The following is a 14357-nucleotide window of genomic DNA, read 5'->3' on the forward strand; positions in this document are numbered from 1 at the left end:
TTCCTCTATTCAATAAACTCCAATGGATCCCTATTAATTCTAGTTTAAATGAAAATGTCTCTGTTTTAACATTTAAAGTCTTCCACAATTTGTTTCCAAATGATCTTTTCAGTCTCACTGTACAGTTCCCCTTTCCCACACCAAAACTGCAATGCAAAACTGGTCTTCTTGGTTTCTCACCAAAAAAAATACTCCATTTTCTCTCTTTGCAATGGCCATCTTTAGAATACATGTCCTCCTTTCCTCCTCCTAGAATCACATTCTTGCTTCAAGATTGATTCCCTAACTAATGATACCCACCTTTCCAAATTACTTGTATTTAATAACCACTTTCTATTTATTCTCCTCATATTTGGGGATATATGCTTTTATCTGTACTTGTTATTTACTCCTTTAGAATGAAACTTCCTTGGGAGTAGGAATTTTTTCATTTTTCTTTTTGTGTGTTTGTGCTTAATAAATGTTTGAAAAAAATGATTGACTAACTGAAGTGTCAAAGGAGGAACTTGAATCTCTGTTGTCTGACTCCAAGGCCAAATTAGCCAGTTGTTTAATTTATTTGAATACCACCACTGCTCAGAACTCACTTCCCTAACTAGCTTTCAGACTCCTTGGGGAATACTTAGAAATTCATTTTCTTATTTCTTAAGAATTTTAAAAACAGGGGCGGCTAGGGTTGCATGGTGGATAGAACAACTGGCCCTGGAAAGCCAAGCTCAAATCCAGCCTCAGACACTTAATAATTAACTAGCTGTGTGCCCGTGGGCAAGTCCCTTAACCCCATTACCTTGCAAAAACAACACAAAAAGAAGGGAGAATTTTAAAAATCTTTTGTTTTAACACTACTTTATTTTAAAAAAATTCTTTTTTGCATGGCACTGGTGTTAAGGAACTTGTCCAAGGTCAGACAGCTAGGTAATTATGTCTGAGAACATTGCTTTTATTTACAAAAAATTCCTTCCCTTCACTCTTAACCCAGAAAACACCTCTTAACAAAGGAGAAAACAATGATGCTGTTAACCAGCAAGTTCAATATTGTATCCAGTTTTCCATACCCATAGCCCCCCCCCCCCCACTTCCAGAAAGAAGAGAGGGAGGTGTGGAATCAAATCTTTAGAAGTTGTATTTTATTAATATTATTATCATCATCAATAGAAAAGATATACTTTCAGTTAAACTAGACTTAAAGATCATTTTAAGTTTTTTGCAAGACCTAAATTCTCTATATAAGGTGATTTTTTTTCTTCTCTAGGAGTGATAGCTTGGAATAATGATTAGATAGCTGGTTTTGGAAGCAGGGAGATTTGGCTGCAAGTCCCATCTCTGACACACACACCGGCTCTGTGACCTGGGTAAATCTCTTACTATCTTAGTGCCATGGTCACCTCTTTGAGACTCTAAGTTGTAAAGTTGTAAGGTTCTGACCTGTCCTGATAGAGGGAATGTCCTCATCCTGGAATTCCTTACTGATATAAGGAATGAAATTCAAAGTCCAATCCCTATCCTTAGCATATCTCTTTAAGCTTTAGGTATGAGAAAATACCTGCTGCACCTTCAAGAACATCGATTATTGAGGTCAAAGGATATGCAAAGGCAATTTACAGATGAGGAAATCAAAGCAATCCATAGTCATATGAAAAATTGCTCTAAATCATTACTTATTAGAGAAATGCAAATTAAAGCATCCCTGAGGTACCACCTCACACCTCTCAGACTGGCCAATATGACCAGAAAGGACAAAGATTAATGTTGGAAGGATGTGGGAAATATGGGGCACTAATACATTGTGGGTATAGTTGTGAACTCATCCAACATTTCTGGAGAGCAGTTTGAAACTATGCCCAAAGGGCAACAAAAATGTGCATACCCTTTGATCCAGCAATACCACTACTGGGTCTATACCCTGAAAAGATGATGAAAAAGGGTATAAAACATCACTTGTACAAAAATATTCATAGCAGCCCTGTTTGTGGTGGCAAAGAACTGGAAATCAAGTAAATGTCCTTCAGTTGAGGAATGGCTTAACAAACTGTGGTATATGTATGTCACGGAACAATATTGTTCTATTGGAAAACAGGAGGGATGGGAATTCAGGGAAGCCTGGAGGGATTTGCATGAACTGATGCTGAGTAAGATGAGCAGAATCAGAAAAATACTGTACACCCTAACAGCAACATGGGAGTGATGTTCAACCTTGAAGGACTTGCTTATTCCATTAGTGCAACAATCAGGGACAATTTGGGGCGGTCTGCAATGGAGAATACCATCTGTATCCAGAGAAACAACTGTGAAGTTTGAACAAAGACCAAAGACTATTACCTTTAATTTAGGAAAAAAAAACTGATATCTTATTATGTAATCTTGCTATCTCTTATACTTTATTTTTCTTCCTTAAGGATATTATTTCTCTCTCATCACATTCAATTTGGATCAATGTATACCATAGAAACAATGTAAAGAAAGGCAAATTGCCTTCTGTGGGGGGGGAAGAAGTAAGAATATGGAAAAAATTGTAAAACTCAAAATGAATAAAACATTTAAAATTAAAAAAACATCGATCACTGAATAAAAATGGATGAAAAACAGGCTTTCTGTTATACAACTTTTTTTTTAAAAAATAGTATAATGAAAGAATATTCTTTTAAAGCAGTTTTTTCCCCCAGAAGGCATCTTGCTTCCTCCATTTAAGAAGTGGCTGACCATGAAGGAGAGAGGAAAAAGGAATAAATTCCCTGAAAAAAAGACTGATTTAAAGAGATATATTTCATTTTACTTTTTAAAGAAATTGTTTATCTGAAAGCCTATTTTTCATCTATTTTTATTCAATAATAGAGTTGTTCTTGAAAACATAGCAAGCATTTTCTCATACTTAAAGAGGCATGTCATTTAGAGTACTCAACAACTGCAAGAGTATTTAAAAGTTCTTTTAGTAACTGGGTATCAGTTACAAAAATTTTCACAGTAACAATTGCAACAATAACAATTGAATCATATATTTTAACAAGACTTGTAGTGATAAGATATTCAAGACATAGTCCCATCATTTTTGAAGTTTAAAACTAGAACTCAAACTTCATACTATGACACTACAACATTTCGGTTTTAAAGAACAGACTTTCTGACTTTTTAGATGGTCATCCCTAATTTTGAGTAATAACTGGGAACCGGTGAAGGCTATTCATTTATTTTTATTCAATAGTTTTAGTCATGTTTGTTTCTTCATGACTCCATTAGAGTTGTTTTTGGGAAAATGCTAGATTAGCTTGCCACTTCCTTCTCCAACTCATCTGAAACTTAGGCAAAAAGGATTAAGTAACTTGCCCAGGGTCACATAGTAGTAAATGGCAATTCATCACAAGGATGAAGCTTCTTGATTTCAGACTCAGTACTCTAACCACTGTGCGACCTAAATTTATAATCTACCTGAAGACTTAAATTCAGCAAGGACTCAGAAATTTAGAGTCATCTCCATTTCTTTTTTCTTTTGTTATTTTTTTAAAGTCCCATTAGTCCCACTTTGATCAGATTGGGAATTCTGATCTGTTTCATTCGTATGTGGGCCTGTTCAGACATCCTTAAGCAACCTCACCATGTTCTTGCCAAACAGTACAGCTCCCCAATTAGCTTTGCCTTCTATAGCTCAGAACTCCTTATCTCAAGGGATCCATCAGTCATAGCCTTCAAGGTATTTGGGATTCAGGTATGTGCCACCATACCTACTGACTCATTCCTCTTTCAATGCAGGTACATACCTGAAAGTTTAGGTTGTGTTTTCTTCTTTTTGCAGGAAACTTTTAAGAATTCATCAACAAGCAAATCATTAGCACAGGCCCTTTTATCTGGATCTGGTTCAAAACAGTGCAATATGAAAGCCTTGGCCTCTGATGACATGGACTCAGGGATCTCTGGATGGATCTTGAACATCCCCACCTAAAAGAAATAGAAAATAAAACCAGAAGCTTTACCCCCACATGGGATGATGATTTCTTATCTACTTGCATATATCGTATTCATTAAATACCTTAACCAAAGAAAATCCTACTTTTATTTGACCAAAGATTCATAGAATATTTAGTGAAACTGGTAACAAAGAGACCAACACATTTCAGTCATAAGTCAGTGTTCTGCTCACCAGAATTTATTGTGAACATCCCTAGATTGCAGCAAGACTCACAAATGAAACAGTTAAGATGGAAGAATTTGTTAATATTGATTAAGAATTGATAAATATTTTATGAACCTCATCTATTTTAAAAGAGAAATTTGTCTATTTTATGCTAATTTGAAAATTTCATAATACTTTTATTATAAGCTTTGCTCTTTTTCATTTATTGTTTTTCTCATACGTTTGATTCAAGATAAACTATTTCTAAGGTAATATTATTTGAGTTACAAATGAATTGCACTTCTCTCCTCAATGATATATTAAAAAAACACCAAAAACAACAGTCTGGGATGCTAGGATTATGAGAACCGAATCAGAACATGGAGTTTATAAAGAAGATAATGCACTAAAACTGTATGTCAACAAATTTTATTATTAATAGCAAGAGACATTAAAAATAAACATTTGCTAGTTCCTTTATTACCTATCATTATAATTACTTAATGGCAAATTATATAGAGAATAAGTAATTTGTGAAAAGACAGGAAGGTTTTCAACAAAGGTGTGTGTATATGAATAGATAGATCTATGTATATATGTATACATCTATATTATATGTAGAGAGAGACTGAAACAAAGGCTTTATGTAATATGTATATAAAGGCATATATATATATATTATATATATATATATATATATATGTATGTATGTAAATATCTTGGTTGTCACAGGATGGTCTTACCCGTAAAATATCAATGTTTTAGGCTAAAAAACTAGATTCCAATCTTAGTTCTAATTAACTTGCTTTGTATAAATCACCATTCCTTTTGGGACTAGTTTTTTCATCTATAAAATGTGGGTATTATGATTTCAGTAATTTAAATAAAAACACTACAATACTGATATATGCAGATGAGTTGAAATGACTAATCATGGTCCCAGAAAAAAGAGGAGAAAACATTTATATCCATTTGGCTGACAAATACAAGACAATAGGTGTGGAATGATGAATATAGTGTCAGATATGGAGACTTTGTTGGTTGGGTTAAAGTTTTTTCTCTGATAAGAAGGATTCAAAGGTAAGAAGGGCAGAGGTAAGTGCATATTGGGAAATAACTGGAACAAATAAATAAAAGTTAAAGGGAGGAGGGGAATAGGAGCATTTTTAACTAAAGAATCTCTAAGATCTTTTCTAGTTCCTACTGTCTATGAATATAAATATAAATTTCCATAAGACAGCCTCTTTGTTTGGAAAATTTCAAAGATTACTAAAAGTCACCATTAGATCAGATTATGCCCCATTAATTATGAACCAGAGTTAGAAGTCATATGACATGTGGAAAAATACACATGAAGATTTTCCCAAATGGGATAAATTTCCTAGTGGGGAAAAAAAAGCACAACTATCAAAATCCCATTTCTTTGAGATGGAATAATAACACAAGTTTTTGTTTTATTTAAATATAATTATTTTCCTTTGTAATCTCATGTATTTATCTTATGCATTTAAAAACATTCTGAGAAGGGGTGTTTAGGTTCACTAGACTATCACCACAAGACAAAAAAGGTTAAGAATTACTGACATGGTGGAGGAAGTATTAGCCAGGGAGATGAGAAATCCTGGGTTGGTGTCTTGCTTCTGACTCAAGCCATTTAACAGCTCAGTGTCCCTGATAATGCTCTTGAGACTATAGAAGAATTATATAGACTATAGATGAAATACATTATAATATAGAAGAAAGTTTCCACCCTGAGAGTTCTCTCATAGTAATGAAATTACAGGTCCCATCCAAATCTACTTTTGTAAAAGAAAAGCACAGAAGACATAGTGGAACTTTAAGGCTATGGAATCCCCCACCCCTATTTATTTTAGCTGGAAAGCTGAAGAACACAGGAAGAGCTCCTCCTTTGGCACATTAATTTCCAAAAATGGGGTAGTATTTGTTAAAACTGAACTAATAAGGCCTCTTCTTTCATGGGGAGAGGGACAAAGGAAATTTTGTGGGTCCACTGTTTTGCTACTATAGTGATGAGTTCTTTCTTTATTTCCCCGTGTTACTACTGGGTCTTCTATGTGAGGTAGGATGTCAAAGTAGGGATAAAGGAACAACAATTAAGGTTTCTTGTATTACTATAATAATAATATCATGATGATGATGATGATGATGATACTTAAAACAACTCTGTGGAGACTACTGGTCAAGAAAAATGATGATTTAAGTAGGCAAGTAGGAAAATCTATTGATTTTATAATTTCCCAAAGGTGGTGAAATAGTTTTGTAGGCTAGTAAGTTCTCTAGGCTTTCAAGGTTCATATATACATATATATATGTATATATATATATGTATATATATATGTATGTATTTAATCACATTTCAGAATAACTAAGATATTATAATAATACCAAATTTATAGAGTGCTTTCAAATTTATAATGGACCTCTTTTTTACAGCAACTCCATGAAGAAGGTAATAAAATTATGATTATGCCCAGTTTACAGAAAAGGTGATTAAGGTTCATAAAATTTAAATCATTTTTCCTTTTTTCTTTTTTTTGCAAGGCAATGGGATTAAGTGGCTTGCCCAAGGCCACACAGCTAGGTAATTATTAAGTGTCTGAGGCTGGATTTGAATTCAGGTAGTCTTGATTCCAGGGCCAGTATTCTATCCACTGTGCTACCTTGCCACCCCCAAAATCATTTTTCAATGTGACATGCACAGCATGCTGTGGAGACAGGATTCAAAATCATCTTCAGATTCCAAAAAGAGCATTAAGTCTTTTGTCTCTAAGAGAGTGGTACACTTTCTAAAAATTTACACTATCTCTGAAATGCTTCATACAGAGTCTTGTTTAAGGAATATGTACTGATACCAGCAGAAGGAATTATAATTTTAAGATTTGTATTACACACACACACACACACACACACACACACACACACACCCACACCATCTATTTGCTAGGTCACAAACAACGATGATTTCAAATGAATTTTCTCCAAAATATTAATTGAATGATGAGAATGCTCTCTCCAGGTTTTAGTTTAGAACAAGTGAAAAAACTGCTTACTCCTGATATCTGAACATTCTGATTATCCAGATAATTTTATAGGAAGAGTGAAAAAGATGTTGAATTGGGATATGAATCCTGACCCTAACAGTCACTAGCATTATAATCTAGGGTAGTCATCTAATCTCTCTGAAGTTCATTGTCCCAAGATGACACAGTAAATTGTAGAGTTGTACTCAGAAGGAGGAGGATCACACCTCCCAAATGGGTACCTCTTAATTATTTGGCAGCAACCATTCTAACATTTTTTGGCAAAGTCTGGTTAATGAAATCCTAATTTAAATGAATTCCTTTTTTTTTTGTTTTTGGAAGATATGATTTATCTATACTAACATGAACTCTCATATCACACATGCTAGTAAGTTATCTACAAAAACATCCTTCCCCCAAAATGTATTAATATGTTATCATACTAAGACTGCATTATTTAAATCCAATTTTACCTCATCCAAAGAGATCTTGAAATATATAATTTCAAAACTGCAAATATTTCCAAAATAGGTCTATATAATGCTTATATACATACTCACCCACACATATATTTATACACACACACACACACACACACACACCATACATTTTTTGCATTTAATAATTTAAATAGGACATTATATGAAATATGGCATCAAAGAAAAATCTGACCTTGAACATAGCTGCTTGAGGCTCTCCCAATTCATAAAATGGTGGTTTTCCTGTGGCCATTTCAATTATTGTACAACCCAAAGACCATATGTCTGCTGCTTTTCCATATCCTCTTGGTCCTTTATCTATTATTTCTGGTGCCATATATTGAAGAGTACCTAGAAATGATTCAAATAGAATACTTATTGATTTTTTGATATTTATTGATTTTATTTTTTCATTAATTTATTTAATTTTTTTTCCCAACTACATGAAAGGATAGTTTTCAAAAATTTTTTTTGTAATATTTTGAGTTTTATAGTTTTCCCCTCTTTCCCTTCCCTCCCCCAACAGAAAGCAATCTAATATAGGCTATACATGCATAACTATGCTAATTAAAAGTCCATATTAATATATTGTGAAGTAAAATCAATCAAAAACAGGAAAAACATAATACATAAGTCAACTTTTAAAACCTAAGAGGGTAAGCTTTGGTCTACACTTAAATTCCACAGTTTCTTCTCTGAATATGAATGTTATTTTCCATTACAAGTCTTTTAGAACTGTCTTTGATTATTATATTGCTTAAGTGAACAAGTCTTTCATAATTGGCCATACCCAATACTGCTAATAGTGTTTTTCTGGTTCTGCCCACTTCACTCAGCATCAGTTCATGCAAGTCTTTTCAGGCTATTCTGAAGTCCTGTCCCTAATGATTTCTTACAGAACAATAGTGTTCTAAACACATTCATTTACCACAATTTGTTCAATCATTTCCCAATTGATGGGCATCCTCTCAATTTCCAATTCTTTTTGTACTTGTGGGCTTTTTACCCTTTTATTTTGTGTGTGATTTCTTTGGAATACAGACCTAGTAGAAATGTTGCTGGATCAAAGAGTACGCAGAGCTTTATTACTCTTTGGGCAGAATTCCAAATTGCTCTCCAAAGAGATTGGAGCACTTCACATTTACCAATAATGCATTAGTGTCCCATTTTTCCCACATCCCCTCCAACTTGATCATTTTCCTTTTTAGTCATATTGGCCAATATAATAGGTGTGAGGTGGTACCTCAGTTATTTTAGTTTGTATTTCTTAGAAAGCTCTAATTTCTTCATCTGAGAATTTCCTTTTCACATCCTTTGACATTTTATCAACTGGGGAATAACTTGTTTTCTTATTGATTTCTAATAAGTTTATTTCTATAGTGATAAAATAATTTGGAAAATGTACTTTGAGTTTTAGATTTCATCTTTGTTGGTCTCCATCTTCTACGGGGAAAGCAAGGTCTCACAAAAGTACTTTTTTAAAAAAAGTTCTATATTTAAGGGAATAAAAATGGATGATCAATATTATTTGGTGGCGATGACATGCTCTCCCATTTACTTAACAGTGCCAAGTGGAGACTAACATATTTATGGTTTTTCCCAAAGCCCAACAATTTGTCAAAAGTACAATAAAGAACAGAACTTGTTTTTTCTTTCTTTCCTCCTCCTCCTCCTCCTCCTCCTCCTCCTCTTCTTTTTAAGGTTTTTGCAAGGCAAATGGGGTTAAGTGGCTTGCCCAAGGCCACACAGTTAGGTAATTATTAAGTGTCTGAGGTCAGATTTGAACTCAGGTACTCCTGACTCCAGGGGTGGTGCTCTATCCACTGTGCCACCTAGCTACCCCCCTACTGTACCACCTAGCTGCCCCTTCTTTCTTCTTTTTGCCATGCTTAATTAACTTCAAGTTCTGAGCTTTCTGCTATGCATGCTATTTCAAAATATTCTGTTTCTTGATCAAAAATGAAAGACTTTTCCACAGTCTGAACAGCTATGATTAATATCTTTTTTGAATCATGTACTCTCACTCATTCATGTAAAAAATCAACTGCAAGGAATTAAATGTTTTAAGTTTACACTTTCAAGATCCATGAATTAAATATTAACAAAGCTAACAGCTTCATAAAACAATCAAAGCTCAATTACTACTACAAGTATCAATTAGCATTTTCAACAATACTTGTCATGAACTTGTCTTTTCTTAATTTAAATTAGCAAAAAAATTAAGGAAAGAATTTGTATGATCTTTGACCCAATGGAGAGTCCTGACTTTTCCCAAAGAGTGACATAAATTTAATAGATAACAGCCAAAATTAGTTTTTTCTTTCATTTCTAAAAAAATAAAAGAACCTGAGTGATAGCCTTATCTAGGTCTCTATATTTAACCAGGGTGTTCTGGGAGACCAGTGGTTGCTGCTTGCATCTCCCTTTCATTTTTTATGAATCCAAGACAGAATGAAACAGCTGGTTTTAAACTATATTAATGTTGAGCAATTATTGAATTTGTTAGTCAGTAAACATTTATTAATTGCTTATTAGGTTCAAAGCATTGAGTTAAGCAAGAGGGATACATACAATGATAGCTAAAACAGTTTTTGCTTTCAAGGAATGTGCAGTCTAGTGGGGGAGATAATATGTAAAAAATGTACAAATAAAATATAGACAGAATGAACTGCAGATGATCAAGAGATGGAACACGCTGGGATTAAGGGGAATTAGGAAAGGCTTCCTAGAGATGATGAAATTTTACTTGAGACTTGAAAGAAGTTAGGATAGCCAGGAGGAAGAGATAAGAGGGGAGAGCCCCATAGGACTGGGGGACAACCAGTGGAATCAAGAGATGGGAGTGTTTTTGTTTGAGGAACAACAAGGATGTCACTGGATTGGGGTTGGAAAGTAAGATACACTGGAACTGGAAGTAAAGAACACCGGAAAAATGAGGGATGGGGAGTGAGCTACAAAGGGTTTTGAACATCAGACAGAAGATTTTTATATTTGATCCTGGAAGTGATATGACTACCCAGCATGGAGATCCTGTCTCAAAGAAGGTTCTGTGCTCTATGAACAAAGCAGAATTCAGTAGTTCCAAAGAAAGGGGGATGTGCACACTTAGAGACACCTTCACCTGAAATGTTCATGTGGACTATTTATGCCTTATCTATTGTAGAGCTTTCAGAACTGATATTGGTCTGATCAGTCACAGGCAGGCACTCTGTACCTTGACTCCAACTTAGCGATTCATTTAGGTCTTCTTTGAGATTTAAAGGCAACAACCAACCAACAAGAAATAGTACGGAGATGAAGAGATGAGAGCCTGAAACAGGGTGGTGGCAATGTCAGAGAAGAGAAGGATGAATATAAAAGATATGATATGAAGAAAATTGATGGAACTTGGCAACAAATTGAATGGAAGTGGAGGGAAGTGAGAGAGTGTTAGAAATCAAGAATGCTAGGGAGGTTTCAAACTTGGGTGGATGGTGGCACCCTAAACAGTAATAAGAAGTTATGGAAGGGGAAGAATTTTTGGGAAAGATAATGAGTTCAGTTTTGAACAGTTGAGTTTAAGATACAGAAAGAGACAAAAGACAGTCCTTTTCCTACAACATGAAAATGAATATATATAAAGCACTCAGAAGATATGATTTAACTGGGTCCATCATGAAACTTTTGGTAATGTTTTTCTCTCTCTATGACTTCTTGCTCTCTTGTGATATGACTCTGTTCATAATATTCCACCATCCTTCTGTGTTAGTCATCTTATGATAACTAAAATTGTCTGCCATTTCCTGTTGAATTTAACAAGGAGAGAAAAAAAAGGCTAGTTGTCTGATGGTAGGTTAGGCCTTTGTATCTTATGGACAACCTGGACTCTGGACATCATCTTTACATTTTCAAAAATTTAGATATTTACTTAAGAGTGAGTGAGCAGACTCTAAGAAAGAAGATTCATGTCAACTATACCCAACAAGAACAGATGCCAGAAGCTAATATAGTCATTTAAAACTGACAAAAAAGTCATTGCAGTGATTAGAACACTTGTGTTCACTATTTAAGACACCCTGTTCCCTGTATCAGGATTTGGAGAACTGTTCTGAGGTTTTCTTGGAGAACATGGAAAATCTGAGCAAACTGAGTTGGATAATGTTACAAGATATGTCATTTAGGCTTTAATAGAGCCTAAAAATTTATGATTGCACCATTGTATTTTTTCCTAGGGTACAGAATGTTACTGTCAGCCTGGCACAGTGAGAATATCTCTAATTTTAACACTATATAAACTCTGGCCTATTTAAAACTCTGCTTCTTTTTCTTTTCCTCTTTAGATTTTTTCAGATTACCCTATTGCTTCTTTGTCATTCATTCAATAACCAGTGTATTGGAAAGTACTGGATTTGGATTCAGATTTGAATTTGGGTTTGAATTCTGGTTAGCATTACTTATTATCCATTTGATGTTGGATTAGTTCCCCTTTTGGGGACTAAGTTTCCTCTTCTATAATAAGAAGTTGACAAAGACTGCTTGTAGTTCTAAATCCTAGGCTTTATTAGGCACTTAATATGTATAAAGCCCTAATTTTTATGAATTCCGTTTTTGCTCACTTTCGCCCCGTCTAGCTGACTATATTAAAGTATATTTCTTGGTAGTCTTTAGCAACTAGCATGTTATCTGTGTTAGACCAGTAAGATAGCTTCTTTTTTAGAGGCTTTCTAATATTTAAAAAAAAATCATGCTCCCGGATGTGCTAGTAACAAGTGTGCTCAAGATGGTTTCTGCTCTACAAATTAGTTTACTAAGTGTTTTTAAGATTTAAAATATCTGATGCCAAGATATGGGTATATAGAAATAAAGAAGAAAGAAACTGCAAACTTTTAAAACCTTAAATTATTACCATTGAACCCTATATTACAGATGAAATCTTTCTCTTTGCTCTTGAACAAAGACTACTCTGATTTGGAAGAAGAGCATGAATAAAACTTTGAAAATAATGTTATTTTTATTGTTGGGTCACTTTTTAGTCATGTATGACTCTTTTTGATCCCATTTGGAATTTTCTTGGTAACAAGATGGAAGAGTTTACCATTTCCTTATTTAGCTCATTTTACAGATGAGGAACTAAGGCAAAGAGGGTTAAATGATTTTCTCAAGGTCACACAGCTAATTCAAGATTAGATGTGAACTCACAAAGATGAATTTTCCCAACTTCAGGTCAGACACTATATTCACTGTGCTACCTAGTTGCCCAATATTACACATTATAGTAAAATCAATTAAAGTAATAATACATTTTCTATTCTATTACTATTTTGCTATATAATATTAATTAATGCTAATTATTATATTATTATAATATCTAATATTACTTACAGGCTTTATCTTTCTCACTTCATATATACTCTATACACACATATATATATGTATATATGTTTATATTCTAATAGAATGTGGTAATGCAGTGCAGAAGAATTTGTTAGTATTTTGGTTTGGTTTGTTTATAAAATTTGGGAAAAATGTGATTTTTAAAGAAAACATACTCTTTAGCCCTGCATCACTAAATTTTATTAGTAAGAAAGTACCTTTAAAAAAAATGGAAATTCCTTTCAAGAGCCAGAAATAAGTCTCTTTCCTGACCTTCGTAATCATCCAAATCTCTGAAGGATTGGAAGTTCTGAATAACTGGGGCTAAATTTTTATAAGTTCATCTTTAAGAAAAAAATCCATCCAACATTAATGAATCACTGCTTCATTGTCTAGTGAAAGTGATTTTTTTTTTTACTGCAATGTAAGTGTAAAGATCAAGTAACTAGAAGGAATTTTTAACCAATTAACTAACCATCATATCCAGGAAGGATATCAATTTTTTATTAATCCATTTGCATTCATATCATGAGGGGAGTTTAAAGCTCTCATTGGTCTAATAAGTTATATCTGAGTATAGTACTGGTGATTTAATTGCATGCCTTTTGTCTAAGGATCAACTTAACAAAATTATAAAAGGCTCATTCTATATACATATCACATGCTAAGTCTTCCTTCCTTTTTGGTCAGAGGTACTCACAAGGACCCCTATTTTGGCAAAGAGGGGCTGCTCCCTGCATCCATGAGAGTTGTGTTCATACCAATGAAAACATGTATTTCTGATATATTGAGATAAAAATGTGTTAAGATCTATGATGTGAAAAATGAGATAATTTTCTTTTTTGGTTCTTAAAAATTACACTGTTTTAAAGGTACCTGTGCATAATTGAAACAACACCCCACCCAACCATTGTGCTTCACATAGACTATAGCAAGTTTGTTCTTAATAGCCTTGGGCTCTAGCATTCTGTCTACTATATGGTTAGCTCTCAATAAATATATGTTGAATTTTGCCCATGAGTGCAAGTTTGCATGTTAGTTAAGTTGTCTTTTAACATGAAAGACAATCTATTATTCCATGGGTGTACTTTCTCTTTCCAAATTCCATTCAAAATTGATTGTAGACCACAATTTCTCCTGTTTGTTTTTTTAAAATTTCTCACCTGTTCATTCTGCTTTTGAAGGTTTTATTCTTCTCTCCTGTCTTCTATGACTAAGTTAGAGATGGCTCCTTTCCCTGCATTGCCTCATCTCAGGAAAGCTCCCCTCCTATACCCAGCCCAATACCTTCCTCCTCTATCTCTTTTTGAACTTGTGAGTCATTTCCTCTTTTTGAATTAATGGCAGACAGAGTTATTTGTGTGGTGGGATAGAGAATGA

General features: G+C 33.9%; 1 protein-coding gene across 2 annotated transcripts in view; it reads right to left on the reverse strand.

Moving 5' to 3' along the window:
* MAP3K5 (mitogen-activated protein kinase kinase kinase 5) overlaps window positions 1-14357 on the reverse strand; it is a 280602-nt gene that overhangs the window by 46408 nt on the left and 219837 nt on the right. For both annotated transcript variants that reach the window (XM_074187670.1, XM_074187671.1), the window contains 2 exons: window positions 7819-7976; window positions 3753-3930 (listed from right to left, as the gene is read on the reverse strand). In XM_074187670.1, the coding sequence (XP_074043771.1) occupies window positions 3753-3930; window positions 7819-7976 (336 nt within the window). The remainder of the gene's footprint in view (window positions 1-3752; window positions 3931-7818; window positions 7977-14357) is intronic.

The sequence above is a fragment of the Macrotis lagotis genome, chromosome 5 (assembly GCF_037893015.1).
Source record: "Macrotis lagotis isolate mMagLag1 chromosome 5, bilby.v1.9.chrom.fasta, whole genome shotgun sequence".
Classification (NCBI taxonomy): Eukaryota; Metazoa; Chordata; class Mammalia; order Peramelemorphia; family Peramelidae; genus Macrotis; species Macrotis lagotis.